At 44.8% G+C, this 18,251-nt stretch overlaps 1 protein-coding gene across 3 annotated transcripts; it reads right to left on the bottom strand.

Moving 5' to 3' along the window:
- Positions 1–176: 176 nt before the first annotated feature.
- On the bottom strand, positions 177–17,345 carry LOC106564852 (uncharacterized). Of its 3 annotated transcripts, XM_045691286.1 has the most exons (11): positions 17,165–17,339; positions 15,219–15,837; positions 12,849–15,075; positions 11,939–12,102; positions 11,318–11,447; positions 10,941–10,997; positions 10,490–10,621; positions 8,826–8,886; positions 7,925–8,008; positions 7,064–7,187; positions 177–1,783 (listed from the first exon to the last, which is right to left on the bottom strand). In XM_045691286.1, exons 3-11 carry the CDS (start codon positions 15,036–15,038, stop codon positions 1,636–1,638), a joined length of 3,090 nt encoding a protein of 1,029 aa, XP_045547242.1. In that variant the 5' UTR covers positions 15,039–15,075; positions 15,219–15,837; positions 17,165–17,339; the 3' UTR covers positions 177–1,635. The 3 variants fall into 3 exon arrangements, with proteins under 3 accessions (XP_045547242.1, XP_013986788.1, XP_013986790.1); XM_014131313.3 differs by lacking the exon at positions 15,219–15,837 and having other exon boundaries at positions 17,165–17,345; XM_014131315.3 differs by lacking the exons at positions 7,925–8,008; positions 15,219–15,837 and having other exon boundaries at positions 17,165–17,345.
- Positions 17,346–18,251: the final 906 nt, after the last annotated feature.

Genomic DNA, 18,251 nt, shown 5'->3' with positions numbered 1-18,251 from the left:
GCGCTACTGAGCCCAATGGCTAGGAATTAAAACCGTGTATGAACATTGTTTCTCTAGGCCTGGTTTTAAATGAGGCCCACTCAAGAGTTCATTAATAAATACAAAATGCACGAGACTCCTGTATGAATTCATTCCCTGTTGGGAGGGGTAATGGAACATGAAGGACCATTGAGCACTTTCTCTTAAATTATTTTAATTTCTTGTGTACACTAAAAGTAAATTTACACACTTAAGTCTGAAAAGAACCCGGGCATGCATGTTAACCTTTTTACAGGTTATTCATTTTTTCCATAGGAATTTTCCCCATACATTTTACAGTCCATAGTACACAGTCTAAAGCCACAGTGAACTATGATTACATCCATTTCATCTTTACAATGTGCAAAATCCTCCTGGGAACAGGTTGACAGTGGTAAAACAAATCACAAAATAAAATAATTGGTAGAGAATGACAGCAAAAATTGGTCCCTTATTCCCTTGTAATGTAGGCCGACCTTCACTCAGACCAGCCAGCTATGATACTGATAGTCAATTTCAATCTGTCAGTGGTTTAAACCAATAAAACATGATTCCCCCTCTTACCACCCACCCCCAAATCAGGAAAAAAAGTTAAAAGAATTTAATTCAACACAAAACAATTGTGACATACCGCCATTTCCATGGCTGTTGATGGACTGCACCAGTGTGAGACATAATAAAAACGGGCTACAGTTAAATCGCGGACATTAACAGCACATTTTTAGCCATGGGTTAAGAAATCAAATCTAGGCCCTATGTAAAATGACAAAATAAAACTAAGGCCATTAACACAACAGGCGAAAAAAACATTCAGCTGGATTTTGCAGGCAGTGTGGTTTCAAGTCATATATATTTGTTTAAGTATATAGTCATACGCTGAGTGAACAAAACATTAGGACTACCTGCTCTTTCCATGACAGCTTTCATCTGGTCGGTCTATGGTCACTTGTTAAATCCACGTAGACGAAGGGGAGGAGACATGTTAAAGAAGGATTTTTAGCCTGGATACAATTGAGACATGGATTGTGTATGTGTGTGCCAGCCAACTTGACAACTGTGGGATGCATTGGAGTCAACATGGGCCAGCATCCCTCCCTGTGGAACGCTTGACACCCTGTAGAGTCCATACCCCAACGAATTGAGGCTGTTCTGAGGGCAAAAGGAAGTGCAACTCAATATTAGGAAGGTGTTCCTAATGGTTTGTACACTCAGTGTATATCCCACTTCACTTTATTCGAGCCTCCCTTTGAAGAGGTTCAACCAGTGTTTCATTTCCTCACAAAGACAAATATTGACACACGTAAAAGCCACCTTCGGAAAACGCAATTTGTCCCTGATTATGTACACATTGATTCTCCTATTATCAACAAACGGCCTCTCTCTAGGACCTTGATCTAGAAGTTAAACCAACTGTTTTAATATGTTCTCTTGTTCTGCTATTGACGAAGCTTCGCTTTACAGGCTTAGCCTAGTCCAGGTCTGACTAACCATTCACAAGGACAATCGGTAAATGCTTCACTTGATTAAAACTGAAAATAACAAATAAAAGGAGAAAATAACATAACGATGATGGCATGGAAGACAGATGACAGACAGCGATACGGGGTGGGAGGGGGATCAGTCAGGTGTGGGGTCAGAGGAGCATCCCAGGGGGGTCAACGTGGTGGGGAACATCAGCACCTTGGCCTGCATGAAGGACAGGTCTGGTAGCCCTGCAATCACCTTCAATGCCTCCTCACTTAGGTTCTCTTCTTTTCGGGGCTTTCTGCAGAATCCGAGAGAAGGACATCATTTTTATTGGAAAACACATACACAGTATGCATCCCAAATAGCACCATATTCCCTTTGTGGTGCCCTACTTTTGACCGAGGTGCATAGGGAATAGGGTGCCATTTGGGACACAGACATTCATCCTTCCTTCCCCCTTCACTAAATGAATGTGCCACAGTCAGGGTTTCGCCTCTTTCTCAATTCTCTTTCCTCGATTCCTTGTGCCCTCTTTCCTCACCTTCTCAACACGCATTGGAGAAGGTCAGAGGGGAGAAAAAGTGGACACGAAGAATCAAGGAAAGAGAACTGAGAAAGAGCCAAGATGTAGCAAGCTCTCTCTGGTTGCTCCTACAGATGTCTTTCTCGCTCCCATATAAACTCTGCAAAAAAATAAATGTCCCCTTTTCAGGACTGTCTTTCAAAGATACTTGGATTTTAACGAATTAACTTCACAGATCTTCATTGTAAAGGGTTTAAACACTGTTTCCCATGCTTGTTCAATGAACCATAAACAATTAATGAACATGCACCTGTGGAACGGTCGTTAAGACACTAACAGTTTACAGACGGTTGGCAATTAAGGTCACAGTTATGAAAACCTAGGACACTAAAGAGGCCTTTCTACTGACTCTGAAAAACACCAAAAGAAAGACTCCCAGGGTCCCTGCTCATCTGCGTGAGCGTGCCGTAGACATTTTTACATTTTAGTCATTTAGCAGACGCTCTTATCCAGAGCGACTTACAGTAGTGAATACATACATTTCATGCATTTTTTTTTTTTTTTTTTTTTGTACTGGCCCCCCGTGGGAATCGAACCCACAACCCTGGCGTTGCACACAACATGCTCTACCAACTGAGCCACAGGGAAGGCTAGGCATGCTTCAAGGAGGCATGAGGATTGCAGATGTGGCCAGGGAAATAAATGGCAATGTCCGTACTGTGAGACACCTAAGACAGAGCTACAGGGAGACAGGACAGACAGCTGATCGTCCTCGTAGTGGAAGACCACATGTAACAACACCTGCACAGGATCGGTACATCCGAACATCACACCTGTGGGACAGGTACAGGATGGCAACAACTGCCCGAGTTACACCAGGAAAACACAATCCCTCCATCAGTGCTCAGACTGTCCGCAATAGGCTGAGAGAGGCTGGACTGAGGACTTATAGGCCTGTTGTAAGGCAGGCCCTGACCAGACATCACCGGCAACAACGTCGCCTATGGGCACAAACCCACCGTCGCTGGACCAGACAGGACTGGCAAAAAGTGCTCTTCACTGACGAGTCGCGGTTTTGTCTCACCAGGGCTGATGGTCGGATTCGCGTTTATCGTTGAAGGAATGAGTGTTACACCGAGGCCTGTACTCTGGAGCGGGATCGATTTGGAGGTGGAGGGTCCGTCATGGTCTGGGGCGGTGTGCCACAGTATCATCGGACTGAACTTGTTGTCATTGCAGGCAATCTCAACGCTATGCGTTACAGGGAAGACATCCTCCTCCCTCATGTGGTACCCTTCCTGCAGGCTCATCCTGACATGACCCTCCAGCATGACAATGCCACCAGCCATACTGCTTGTTCTGTGAGTGATTTCCTGCAAGACAGGAATGTCAGTGTTCTACCATGGACAGCGAAGAGCCCGGATCTCAATCCCATTGAGCATGTCTGGGACCTGTTGGATCGGAGGGTGAGGGCTAGGGCCATTCCCCCAAGAAATGTCTGGGAACTTGCAGGTGCCTTGGTGGAAGAGTGGGGTAACATCTCACAGCAAGAACTGGCAAATCTGGTGCAGTCCATGAGGAGGAGATACACTGCAGTACTTAATGCAGCTGGTGGCCACACCAGATACTTACTGTTACTTTTGATTTTGACCCCACCTTTGTTCAGGGACACATTATTCCATTTCTGTTACATTTACATTTTAGTCATTTTAGCAGACGCTCTTATCCAGAGCGACTTACAGTAGTGAATGCATACATTTCATGCATTGTTTTTGGTACTGGCCCCCCGTGGGAATCGAACCCACAACCCTGGCGTTGCACACACCATACTGGCATTGCAAACACCATGCTCTACCAACTGAGCCACAGTTGGTGGCTCAGTGGAACTTGTTCAGTTTATGTCTCAGTTTGTTGAATCTCATGTTAATACAAATATTTTTACACATGGTAAGTTTGCTGAAAATAAACGCAGTTGACAGTGAGAGGACGTTTCTTTTTTTGCTGAGTCTAACTGTCTGCATGCTGATGTAAGGGGCTCCGACAGTGACGTTAGAAAATCTGTCTCCATCTAGTGGACCAACTGTTTCAAAGGGTCACCACTAGAATGTGGTTAAAGTCATTCCAGCCATGCATGTCTATAAATACCAGGGTTGTTTATGTCTGTTCGCCATTTAACTAAGTAACTTTTGACTTTGAAGTATTAGCTCTAACTAATGGCAAATATATTAATGTTATCCTCTTTATAGCATCATTGCTTACCCAACTACTGCACATTGATCTGGTACTGGTACTCCCTGTATATAGCTCCACAGTGATCTGGTACTGGTACTCCCTGTATATAGCTCCACATTGATCTGGTACTGGTACTCCCTGTATATAGCTCCACAGTGATCTGGTACTGGTACTCCCTGTATATAGCTCCACATTGATCTGGTACTGGTACTCCCTGTATATTGCTCTACATTGATCTGGTACTGGTACTCCCTGTATATAGCTCCACATTGATCTGGCACCGGTACTCCCTATATATAGCTCCACATTGATCTGGTACCGGTACTCCCTGTATATAGCTCCACATTGATCTGGCACCGGTACTCCCTATATATAGCTCCACATTGATCTGGTACCGGTACTCCCTGTATATAGCTCCACATTGATCTGGCACCGGTACTCCCTATATATAGCTCCACATTGATCTGGCACCGGTACTCCCTGTATATAGCTCCACATTGATCTGGTACTGGTACTCCCTGTATATAGCTCCACATTGATCTGGTACTGGTACTCCCTGTATATAGCTCCACATTGATCTGGTACTGGTACTCCCTGTATATAGCTCCACATTGATCTGGTGCTGGTACTCCCTGTATATAGCTCCACATTGATCTGGTGCTGGTACTCCCTGTATATAGCTCCACATTGATCTGGTGCTGGTACTCCCTGTATATAGCTCCACATTGATCTGGTGCTGGTACTCCCTGTATATAGCTCCACATTGATCTGGTGCTGGTACTCCCTGTATATAGCGCCATTCGTGTGTATTTTATTGTGCATTTTATTCCTCGTAACTATTTTATTTTTTTAAACTCTGCATTGTTGGGAAAGGTTCGTAAGCAAGCATTTGACTGTAGAGTCTACACCAGTTGTATTCGGCGCATGTGACAAATAAAACTTGATTTCATGTTTGGGAGTGAGATGTTGGTTAAGTTAGAACTCTGGATTTGTATTGTTTTGCTACTCTCCATCTCCAAGGGGAGCAATAGACTCTGGCCACATCCCAAATGGCACCTTATTTATTCCCTTTATAGTACACAACTTTTGGTCAAAGGTAGCGCACTATAAAGGGAATAGGGTGCCATTTGTAATAGATGCCATTTAGCAGACGTTTTGATCCAAAGCGACTTAGTCACGCATGAATACAGGCATGTGCACAGATAGTGGTCTACCGGTGTCTGAGCACCTGCCCCCTTTGCCAAGTGCCCTTTTATTTTTTACATCGTTTTTGTCATTGTTGTTCGGAACCCACTGCTCCAAGTCGTCGTGACATCGTCAAGTTTGCCACCCCCTGTTGTAGGACTATAATTTTCTCATCATATTGTACAAATGTGTCTCCACACACCTAGGTCTAAGCTATTGATGGATTTATCACAAGGTCATTTTTATTGATCTCTGATGCCCCAGTGTCAAAGTAGCCTGTCATTTTAATAATTTGTGCGCTTCACAATGAGTAAAATAATAATCGAGCTAGCTAACTAGCAGATTTACACCAATCAACGATCAGCTGATAGCCCACCCTCTTATCCCGATGTCAATCAAGTCTTTAGGAGGCACTGTGATGTAGCTTGCTTACAATTTGTGAAGAGTGAGCGTGTTGCAGAAATAAATAGGCATATGCTAAAATATGTTACAAAAGTGCACTACAGAGGCAGTTAGTCTGTTATGAATTTCAAGATATTAATTATGAAAGTTGATTATTTTGTTTGGGGGGGGGTCATTTTGAGCACCTTCCCCCTGAAAGGTCTGTGCACGACCCTGCATGCATACCTTTTTGAGGTGCTGTAATAGACCAACCTGGTAGAGGTGCTGGTCTGAGGTGCAGTAAGAGACCAACCTGGTAGAGGTGCTGGTCTGAGGTGCAGTAATAGACCAACCTGGTAGAGGTGCTGGTCTGAGGTGCAGTAAGAGACCAACCTGGTAGAGGTGCTGGTCTGAGGTGCAGTAATAGACCAACCTGGTTGGTAGAGGTGCTGGTCTGAGGTGCAGTAATAGACCAACCTGGTTGGTAGAGGTGCTGGTCTGAGGTGCAGTAATAGACCAACCTGGTTGGTAGAGGGGCTGGTCTGAGGTGCAGTAATAGACCAACCTGGTAGAGGTGCTGGTCTGAGGTGCAGTAATAGACCAACCTGGTTGGTAGAGGTGCTGGTCTGAGGTGCTGTAATAGACCAACCTGGTTGGTAGAGGTGCTGGTCTGAGGTGCAGTAATAGACCAACCTGGTTGGTAGAGGTGCTGGTCTGAGGTGCAGTAATAGACCAACCTGGTTGGTAGAGGTGCTGGTCTGAGGTGCAGTAATAGACCAACCTGGTTGGTAGAGGTGCTGGTCTGAGGTGCAGTAATAGACCAACCTGGTTGGTAGAGGTGCTGGTCTGAGGTGCTGTAATAGACCAACCTGGTAGAGGTGCTGGTCTGAGGTGCAGTAATAGACCAACCTGGTTGGTAGAGGTGCTGGTCTGAGGTGCAGTAATAGACCAACCTGGTTGGTAGAGGTGCTGGTCTGAGGTGCAGTAATAGACCAACCTGGTTGGTAGAGGTGCTGGTCTGAGGTGCAGTAATAGACCAACCTGGTTGGTAGAGGTGCTGGTCTGAGGTGCAGTAATAGACCAACCTGGTTGGTAGAGGTGCTGGTCTGAGGTGCAGTAATAGACCAACCTGGTAGAGGTGCTGGTCTGAGGTGCAGTAATAGACCAACCTGGTTGGTAGAGGTGCTGGTCTGAGGTGCAGTAATAGACCAACCTGGTTGGTAGAGGTGCTGGTCTGAGGTGCAGTAATAGACCAACCTGGTAGAGGTGCTGGTCTTCTCCATAGTAGACATAAGGCGGGCGAAGGCGTCAGCCACACGGCTCCCAGAGCCACTGGGTTCCAGTTTAGCGGTTGTTAGCTCGTACAGCTCCGGGTCCACACCTAACCACACAAACCCATTAGAACCCCAAATGGCAGCCTATCCCCTATATAGTGCACTACTTTGGTCAAAAGTAGTGCACTTTATATGGAATAGGGAGCTAGTTGAGACATATACACAGTCTAATATTCCACTCAAAACAAGGGAGGGGGGTGCACTTTATTAAACTTCAGTGTAGCCAATTCCCAAATATTTTGATTCAGGGTTTGATTCAGTTGGTAATATTAACACATAGAAAAAAGAAGAGCTTGATTCAGTGAGGTCTGTATCTAAGCAAAAAAATCTAAAACAAATAGTAGTAGAAGAGAAATCTGTGAGTACGGCAGAGGCTCTTTCACAAGCATCCTTCCTCGATTCCTCGCATCGTCCCTCGGTCCTCTCTCCCAAAACTCATTGGAGAAGATCCAAGCTTCCTCCCCTCTGACCTCCCCCGGTGCATTTTGACAGAGAGGTAAGAGGACACGAGGAATAGGGGAAAGAATAAGGACTTATCCCAAATGGACTCCTAGACCTCTACACCTTGTGTACCTGTGAAGATCTCAGAGGATTCAATGGGTGTAAGCCATATAATGATAGTAGGTCCACCTTGCCTTATGATTAGATAGCTGGAATTATCACTGTATTGTTTACCCCGATCCAATCCTCTCCGGTCGCTGAATAGGGTGTACGGTCAATTTGGGATTCAGACAAATGTATGAAAGAGTCTGGGAGTCAGGGAGTTGGAGTTTCCTGTGCTGACCTGGGATGGAGGTGGAGCTGCTTGGGCCAGAGTCCTCCACGGGCCCAAAGAAATCGAGGTTGAGCAGAGACGAGCCTCCGCTCGCTTGACATTCAACATAGCAAACAGGCAGGCCGAGGCGGCAGTGGGTTATAACACAGAAGAAGAAGTCAGGAAAGAGACGCACTTAAAAAGACATGCAGCTGAGCTGGTCATTATTATTCGTTACAAAGAAAGAGCACATGGGTCGTGTTCAGTGGGCAAGAAACGTTTGAAAATGATGCTTAAGTCCAGGAATTTCTTAAATCCAGGTACTCCCTCCATTTTATTCAGTTTTATGCCTAATGAACATGACCCAGGGCAAGCTAACTGACGTAGCTGTGTTAATGAGAAAATATTGTGAGATTCTATCCACAGGTTAATGAAAAATCTGCGTTGATATTTTGAAGCATGAATGACCACCGTGAACCGTGCAGATCATTTAGCTAAGTTGCTAAATAATTTGATTTGTTGCTAACAACAAAAGGCATAAGGAGAAGATTTGATGAGATAGGTATGTGTCACGCATCTGGATATGACAAGTGAAATCAGAAATGGTCCAATATGGCAATGAAATACACAAAATCCTAGAGCATGTGGATAAGAATTTTCTGGAATCTTATACTATAGTCCTCACAACAAAATCCACATAACTCTCTGTAAAACTGTAACGTGTAATGACCAATGGTTGATGAAGTAAACATCAGATGATGTTGTTCAATGGAAGTTAATGGAAGACAACAGGCAAAAACAGGTCTAGGTGGCTTGTGTGTTTGGACAAAACAGTTTGAGTGGTGGAAAAAAAGGAATAGGTTAGCTCTGGAAAGAGCCAATGGGGACAGTGGTTCATTAACTCAGCAGGTGGTTTGGGGGAGGGACCTACCGTCCAGGGGGTTAGTAAGGCCACTGCTGCTCCAGTCAAACTGGACGGGCGGGAGCACTTCCTGGTGAGGAGGAGGGAACAAACAAGCTCAGAAGAGGGTGGAGACACTCAGTAAAAGCGAACAGCTTTGTCAACAGGTGATTCGCCTATGCAGATGTTCAGGAAGCCTGCTAATGGACTGCTTCTACCACAGGAGGTTGGTGGCGCCTTAATTGGGGAGGACGGGCTCGCGGAATCAGTGGAATGGTATCAAATACATCATACACTTGGTTTGATGCCATTCCATTCACTCCGTTCCAGTCATTAATATGAGCCGTCCTCCCCTCAGCAGCCTCCACTGGCGACTACCCTTACAACAACTCAGCAATCTAAAGGTTGAGTTCCTACCAGACTACATTGCGGACCGATGCCATATTTTACAACGCCTGGATAGGTATTTAACATATCAGCTTACCACTTCATGGGCACGTTCCTCTGCCCAGGCATTGCTGACACCTGCCAAATATTGCAATGCCTGGATAGGTATTTTACATATCAGCTTACCAACATCATATGTTATAGAAATCAGTCAGTCGATGACACAGTCGAAGATGTGGCACCCAACCATTGGGTGATGCATGCAACATCTGAGCAAGGGAACGCGACCCATATGACAGAGCCATCTGATGCCTGGCTGCACAGTCGATGACGTGGCACGCTACCATTGGTTGATGCAATGCCTGCGCATCTTGTGGGGCAGGAACTCAACCTTTGTATTCTCTAAACAAATCATTTAGCCAACTTGTTTGAAAAGCGCCTCAGGTTCTACATTAGACCAATTACCGTAGAACACATATATAAACACACTCTCTCTATTCATTGTATACAGTTGTGACAATTGGCCTTACAGCCAACACAGCAGTGGAGGCTGGTGGGAGGAGCTATAGGAGGACGGGCTCATTGTAAAGGCTGGAATGGAATAAAGGGAACAGAGTCAAACATGTGGATCCATATGTTCCACACAGTTCCATTTATGCCCTTCCAGTCAATACATTGAGCCCGTCCTCCTATAGCTCCTCCCACCAGCCTCCTCTGCAATACAGTATATACCACCGGGGTTCTCTAACCCTGTTGGTGGAGAGCAACTCTCCTCTAGGTTTTCGCTCCAACACAAGTTTGTAACTAACCTGGTTCTGCTGATCAACCAGCTAATTATTAGAATCGGATGTGCTACATTAGGGTTGGATTCAAAAGCTACAGGATGGTAGCTCTCCAGGATCAGGGTTGGATTGAAAAGCTACAGGATGGTAGCTCTGCAGGATCAGGGTTGGATTGAAAAGCTACAGGATGGTAGCTCTCCAGGATCAGGGTTGGATTGAAAAGCTACAGGATGGTAGCTCTCCAGGATCAGGGTTGGATTGAAAAGCTACAGGATGGTAGCTCTCCAGGATCAGGGTTGGACTGAAAAGCTACAGGATGGTAGCTCTCCAGGATCAGGGTTGGATTGAAAAGCTACAGGATGGTAGCTCTCCAGGATCAGGGTTGGAGAGCCCTGGTATATACTCATACTACTGATGAGAAGAAACGCATCTAAAAAAGGCCTGAAAAATCACAAAACATAAAAGATCTCAATTCTAAACATTGTACCCCAAAAGGACCATAATGATTCAATGTAGGAGTCCAACCTGGGCTGTGTCTGGTGGACTAGTGCTTATGATCTCCGCTGGGGCCACTGGAGGTGCTTGTTGTGCTATGGACGTGATCATCTCTGCCGCTGATATGGGTTTTACTGGCTCTTTGGTGGGTTCCAGCATGCCCTAGGTAACAGAGAGGCAGGGTTACATCCTAAAACGTACTAAATACTGGTATATGTATTGGGTTGAGCAATTCTGTTTAAAACCTGGGAATTTGGGAAGGTTCCCGGAATGTTGCAACCATATATTTGTAGGATATGTCAGTGAAAAACTTTTTGCAACCAGTTGACAGAAATGTCACCAGAATTGTTTTTATTTTATAATCCTTGGGTTAATTTGTCACTTGGTCAGTTTCTTCAAGAGGGGCAAAAACAATTGAGGGAGCGAGTAGGTGGTTTGAAGGGGGAGATGAATACATCCTTGCAGCGCATATTTAACTCACCAGGCTGGCAGCATACATGGGAACTATCACTGGCTGCTTCTTCTGACCTGTGAACAGCTGTGGGGAAACACAGAACACATTTCACAATCATTCGTCCTCTCTCTGCTGCAAATAGTCTTACAAAGAAGCCTTTTTTCATTTGACAGACGAGAAGTCATAACATTCTCGCAATACAATCATGGTTAGTGTTTTTTTTCACAGAGCCATTAATAAAAAAAGACAAAAGGTCACAGATAGGGGGAGAGTGGCATGTCCCAAACGGCACCCTAGTCCCTATATTGTGCACTACTTTTGACCAGAGCCCTATGGGTTACAGCAGGAAGGTGCCATTTGAGACACAGACAATGTGATGACTGCTGACTGGCGGCAGAACTCACAATGTTTCTAATGTCGATGCCCAGGGAGCAGAGTAGTGTCTTGTTGCTGTGCGAGCCTCCCCACTGGTGCCGCAGGCCAAACGCCTCGTGGATGTCCAGCAGTTGCCTCCACAACACGTCCGCCACAGCCCTGTAGCAACAGACGACGATGACAAAGCAGGAATGTAAAAAATAAAATACGTCATTGTAATACGCAAAAGTTCTTGACTGCATAGTATACAGACACAGTAACAGTATGTTTTTGTTGTATAAAAAAAAGATAGAACAGACCTGGTGAGTCTTTCTGTGTATTGATGAGATTGTGTGTAGTTATGGGATATTAGGGTCGGGACGACACTAGTATCCTGATACCCGTTAGTATCGTGGCAAGGAAACAAAACACGAAGCGGTTTCATTTCTTTAGGAAAACAACCCTAATGTTGGAAACAAACGTAATTACGTTGTCATCCAGAGTCACATTTGTTTATTTTCCAAGTTCTAGCACACAATATTTTACATACAGCAGGTTTTTATGGATCAAAGAGTTTGGTCTGCTTCGTGTTTTCATTTTCGCCATTGGAAAAAATATTGCAATACTGGTATCGTCCCAGCCCTCATTAAAAAGGGGGGTATTTCTCTCACCCATTGTCTGGCACACCGCTCTTCAGCTCATGCTCTTCCTGCTGTAACCTCACACGAGGCTCCAGCAGGGTTTTGAGGGGGACCACCTCCACCCCCACCTGCGGGGCAGGTGCGTCGGGGAACATTTCCTGAAAAAGCTTCTCCAGCCGACTGCACAGCGCCGCCTGGTATAACAAACACATGATAACAACCAACGTTGTTGAATAAGACACTGGCTCAGTGACACAACAAACACGTAATAACAATCAATATTGCTGAATAAGATACGGGTTGAATAAGTCTTCCGTTATCACGTTTGGCAGCTGGCAGTTAGCCTCATTGCTGGACAATACAATAGACAGACAGCTCAAATATGAATTTATGTTTCGATGGACAATAAAGCTGCATTCTATTATGTTCAACAATGACTAACACTGACGTGATTCAATCAACACATTTGAAATCTTTAATAAGTTGTAGTGCTTGACTCCAATAGCAAGGACAAGGCATTGTTAAATGGTATGTACTTGAAAAGGTGGAATTCCCTGCCTGGTCACATTCCTAAGGGAGGGCAGGTGTACGGCTCTCTACCACTCTAGTGATAAACGTCACGAGAGCGTCAGAATTCCCCTAAAAGTGTCACTGAGCATACCTTTCCTGGATAGTGCAATACAACAACATTCAATAGGGCACCTTCGATTACAGTAAGATTAGTTTTTAAACACCAATACCTTCCTGTCAAGTATGCTACATTTATGAATGCTACAGAGGTGGTTCAGAAACACACTTGCGTGATGAGTTATCTTGCCTGAGACTTGAAAACTTGTATTGGCTCCCTGAGCGTTTAGCTCAGAGGCGTAATATGTTATTGTGGTGCGCGGGAGAACCGAGTTCAAACCCTGAGTGGTCAAACTCACACAGAAAAACTTACAGATTGACTGTCTCTTCTAATGATCTGATGGCTGCTGTATGGACGGGCTGCTACAGGCTCACTCTCCTGCCACTCGTCTTCACCCGTTTCCAAAGGAGCAGTGGTGGTCGGCTCCTCTCCAAATGCAGCCCAGGAATCGCCCTCCTCTTGACCCTGTTCAGGCTCATCAAAGGCATTCCAACCAGCATCTGCATCAGGGTCCGCACCAACAGGAGCTGAGCTAAAGTCGGCAAAACTGTCGCTGCCGGGAAAATCTGCAAACTTCCCCCCATCTTCGTTCTCAATTGCCTTCCCACCACCAATGTGGCTGTTGGGGGCATCAAAATCGCCAAAGTCTTTGTCGTCGTCCACTAGTTCCTGTGTGAGAGGTGCAGGTTGTTCCTCTAGTTGCAACTCTGGCTGGTCAAAGTCAGCAAAGCCCTGTCCTCTAAAAGAGCCCACGTCCCCAAAGTCACCAAAGTCTTCACCGTCGTCGTCCTCCAGCAGTTGGCTGTGGTCAGCAGGCGTGGCCGTCTCCTCTTGGAGCGGCGGTGAGGACACTGAGCCCATTGTGCTGATGTCGCCGTACTCCTCAAGGGCATCCGTGGACAGAGGTCGGCCGAAAGACGTTTCAGTTTCTGTTTCGTTTCCGGACCCCGGCTTCTCGTCCGCTTGCTCGCCATTCCCATCTTCATCGTCTATATTGGGCAAAACCCTGTTTTCACTGACACCTGCCTTCTCTTCTTCCACCTCCTCTTCCAACTGCTCCAAAACCCCACCATTCTGGGCGACCGGTTTGTCAACATAAAGTGCCTTAGAGGCAGAGTCCTCGCCACAAACCACCTCTTGGGTAGAATCCTCACTACAAACCACCTCTTGGGTAGAATCCTCACTACAAACCACCTCTTGGGTAGAATCCTCACTACAAACCACCTCTTGGGTAGAATCCTCACTACAAACCACCTCTTGGGTAGAATCCTCACTACAAACCACCTCTTGGGTAGAATCCTCACTACAAACCTCCTCTGGGGTAGAATCCTCACTACAAACCACCTCTTGGGTAGAATCCTCACTACAAACCACCTCTTGGGTAGAATCCTCACTACAAACCACCTCTTGGGTAGAATCCTCACTACAAACCACCTCTTGGGTAGAATCCTCACTACAAACCACCTCTTGGGTAGAATCCTCACTACAAACCACCTCTTGGGTAGAATCCTCACTACAAACCTCCTCTGGGGCAGAATCCTCACTAATAACCACCTCAGTAGCAGAGTGCTTGTGTACGAAGTCCGGCTCTACGTTCCTTTGTTCAGAGTTAGCAGTGTCTCTTTGAAAGCCCCCGTCCCCGTTGCTCAAGCCTTCGTCAGTGTCTTGAGCCTCAGCAGGGTGCGATAGAGAATCAGAGCCAGCGATGTCGTTGGCGATGTCCCCTGAGCTGATTCCCTGTTCTACATTCGAGTGCACCTGCTGCCTTCGTTGCTGGCAGGCGTCCTCTGCCAGCCGTTCGTCCCGGTTGGGATTGTCCAAGTTCTCGCTGGTGCGGTTTGTCACCTTGCTGGAGTGTCCTTGAACGTCTGCGTTAGAAAAAGCAGAGAAATCCGCAAAGTCGTCCTCGGGGCTGCTGGGAGGGCAGTCATCTGTACACTCTGTGGTGGTTCCTTTCTTTTTAGAGCGGATCGAATTCTGCAAAGATGTGCTTCCCTCTATTTCAAAAGTAGCAAAGCCGTTGGTCAGAACTTCCGGGACCCCACCATTGCAATCGACAGGCTTGTCTATGTTGTCAGTCTGACTCCTCCCAGATATGTCCAGGGAGGTAGAATGATTATTGGCTCGAGTGTGGTCGGCAAGCTTTTTTAACTCCTCCACATTCACAGTTCTCTCTGAAGGACTGTCGTACTGGCAGCCTCCCGGCACGACACCATTTGACTTGGAGTTGGAGCGCTTGACCACAGGACCCCTTCCCACGGGACCTGAGCTGAGTTTTGACAACCCAACCACCCCTCCATTGTTGAGGAGTTCCGGTGGTGAGGTGGCGGCCAAGGCTGGGGTCTGGTTGAAGGTCGCTGGGGTGTCAAACTCAGTGAAGCTGGCGCTGGTCGGAACTCCAGAGAAGCCCCCAAAGTCCCCAAACTCGTCATCCTCTTCCTCAGCTCCGTCCTCCATTGGGGGTGGGGAGGAGGAGTACATGCGGATCACGTCCGGCTCCATGGTCCTAATGCAGTCACACTACGCCTTGAGGTTACACCTAGAGGGGAAAGACACTAGTCAGTGTGACCAAACAATGAAGGGCACATAAATGCAAGAAATGTCATTATTTCTCTCTTAAAACTGATTTCTGAAGGCTAAAAAGTCAGAATTTACAAAACGACAACATGTTAGCCTACAGACCTAGAAGTGGTCTCTGGTGGAGTCTAGGATCTAGGCTGTTTTCTTTGCCCGGTGTGTTGCTTCAGCCTTAACCCAGATTAAATGACCAAAAGCTCTCCAGGCTAAGAGTGAACAGATTGTTTTCAAATTGACAGTAATTAAGTGATAATAGCAAAGTGGTGTTGTCATGTAGAAAAGGCCCAAAAGGCAATGTTGAGCACTCATTTCTTATGACCTACCTAAATAGTAGCAAATGAGAACTGAAAATGAGCTACAATTTATTTTATCAGTACAAATATTTTTTGTCTTTATCTTACTGGCCTAATTACTTAAACCAATGAACTTTGTACCCAATTTGTGTTTGCATTGACCTAAGGGTTGTGTGCATGTAGTATTTGTATATTGACATAGGCCTGTCAAGATATGTAGAATGCTTCCTTTTGAAATATTAGACTTAGAGCATAGGCCTAGGCATTCTGTGCCTCCAGGTGTGATCCATTTCCTTGTCTAGGTGTGATCCATTTCCTTGTCTAGGTGTGATCCATTTCCTTGTCTAGGTGTGATCCATTTCCTTGTCTAGGTGTGATCCATTTCCTTGTCTAGGTGTGATCCATTTCCTTGTCCAGGTGTGATCCATTTCCTAGACAATTTCAAATTCATCACTAAACCAATAATAACTATTGATGTTCTTTTTGGATGCTCAAGGCTAAACTTGCACAATGCACTCTTAAGCCTAAATTGTGCTTTACTTGCATCTAGACTAGAGCGCTGAAAGTACAGTTCTGAGTCAAAACTGGACACAAATGTTTTAGAACAGAGAATTCATGCCCATGAAGCCTTGACTAGATATCTTAGGCCTAGTAAGCCTTGACATGGAACCTTGGAAAGCATTTGAAACATTGTTAAAACCCTAGGCTACTTTAAGTGGCTTCTGATACTGTGTAAGAAAGCAAGATGGCATTAAAGGCAAATTATCTGATATGATAGCTATTTTATTGCTATTCACAACAAATAGCACTGCCTATTGCTTTATTATGGGCTCTATGATTGCATGATATGTTATGTGTCATGAATGTTTACAATACAACATATTATAATGCAACATGAATCTGTTTATAATACAACATTGTTAACTAATTAACACGTCAGAAACAGGTGTCCTCCAACACCCTGTCCTGTCCAGCTAGTTAGCTATTCGTTCACCAAATTAGACTGTCTGTCAACAAGCCTAAAACTGACAGGTGATGACAGACCACTACCTAGAAACCTCCAGGTAAACAAAACAAAGAGAACACGCAACCCTCCCTATGATAATTTGTTGCCTACTATATACTTAACCCACAACCTCGCTATTTAGCTCAATTTTAGCCGAGCAAAGATTGGTTAGGTAGCTACAGTAGCTAACAACTGGAAGCAAGTTAGTTGCTAGCCAAATAGCTAACGTTAACCAGATAGTTAACTAACTAGCTGAATAAATCACTTTGATTATGCTAACTAACAGTTAAATTACCATAACGTGAAGTGCCAGCCAGTCTTAGAATGGAAAACGGGCCATGGCTGGCATACACCTTACTCTCCATCAGATGAGGAGGGCAGGGGGGATAGCTAGCTAGCTGGCTAGATACGTAGCCAGTGTAGCTTGCTACCACTAGCCAGCACAAATGTCGTAGCTAGCAAGCTAATAACAACAACTTGGCAGTCTATGCGAATGGATAGCAAACTAGCAGTAGGCTAAAATATTATGAAAATATCTTTCTACATTGATTCGAGATCGAGGGCAGAAGTGACAAAGTAGCTAGGTAGGTCGTGTTGATGCTCGCTAGCTAGCTTGCTAATACACTGGCATTTGTAGCTAACTGTTAGCTAGCTATCAAGTTGTCCTCCCGTCTCTCGCTAGCTTGCTTGCCTTAGCTAGTATCATCGTATCCGGGTTGGTTGGCAGTGTACCAATAAACATTTCGGCATACCTTAATATCTTGACCATTCATTCCCATGGTTCAGATGAAGTGGACACTTTTCAGACTTAAAACAAGACAGCAAGGTGGTTTCGTTCTGACTGAGACAACTAGCTAAGGTTGAGTCAGCCGGTTATGATGAGGATCCTACTTTGGCCCCTTCGCTCTCCGAATATTACCCAGCATGCAACAAGAGCTTTTGGTTTTCCTCTACTTGGCAAGCAGAGCATACTGGAGCGCATGGACGAGTGGGGAATAATCTGCATCCAAACTCCCTCTGCACTGGCAGTAGTAATACTGAGTAGTACCCAATTGTCATACTTGAGTAAAGGTAAAGATACCTTAATAGAAAATGACTCAACTAAATTGGGGGCTTCTTTTAGGTCTCCCATTCAAGCAGCTGGTCAACTGAGCAACAAAAAGATACTGTACTGCATTCCTTTCTTTAGGCCTATAATAATCCTCAATCATTTCAATTTGAAACAATCCACAATCCACATTTCCAAAATGAACAGATTAATTTATGACACATGGCTCTTGATTCAAATATTTTAATTGGAAATGAATAGGCCACTGAAAGAGCTTCTCAACATACACAGACATTGTCAAGCATCAAGGCGAGGGAATAGAAAATCACCATTCTACTCTTTAATAATAACCTGTGCCCCTGCAATATAATCTTACTGGCATAGTTCATGAAATTATTGTAATATGCCATGATTCAAAAGAAACATAATTTAATTATTGCAGAACTGAAAGGTCACCGTATAAGCATAATACTCTACAGAATTATTAATTACTTCATAATCACTCAATTATTAATTTCCAATTACACTTAAATATTATATCATATTGAAATATGTAGTATATTGTAGTTATAAGTTAATCAATATTAGTTAATCAATATAATCAAAATGTTATAAAATAAAGGACACACTATGTCCTTTATTTAAATGTCATTTTCACCCTCATGTTCAGAGCAGTATGTGTGCGTATGTAATTCCTCCTGAGAGCTTTCATTAACACCAAAAATGTATTGCTCAAGATCTCTGATCTTTTAAAGTTTTCTTTTTACCCTGGAAGCTTTTTTATTTCATGG

This window comes from Salmo salar, chromosome 12 (genome assembly GCF_965601325.2).
Source record: "Salmo salar chromosome 12, fSalSal1, whole genome shotgun sequence".
Classification (NCBI taxonomy): domain Eukaryota; kingdom Metazoa; phylum Chordata; class Actinopteri; order Salmoniformes; family Salmonidae; genus Salmo; species Salmo salar.
The sequence above is the reverse complement of the archived record's forward strand: the minus strand, read 5'-3'. Positions and strand labels throughout refer to the sequence as shown.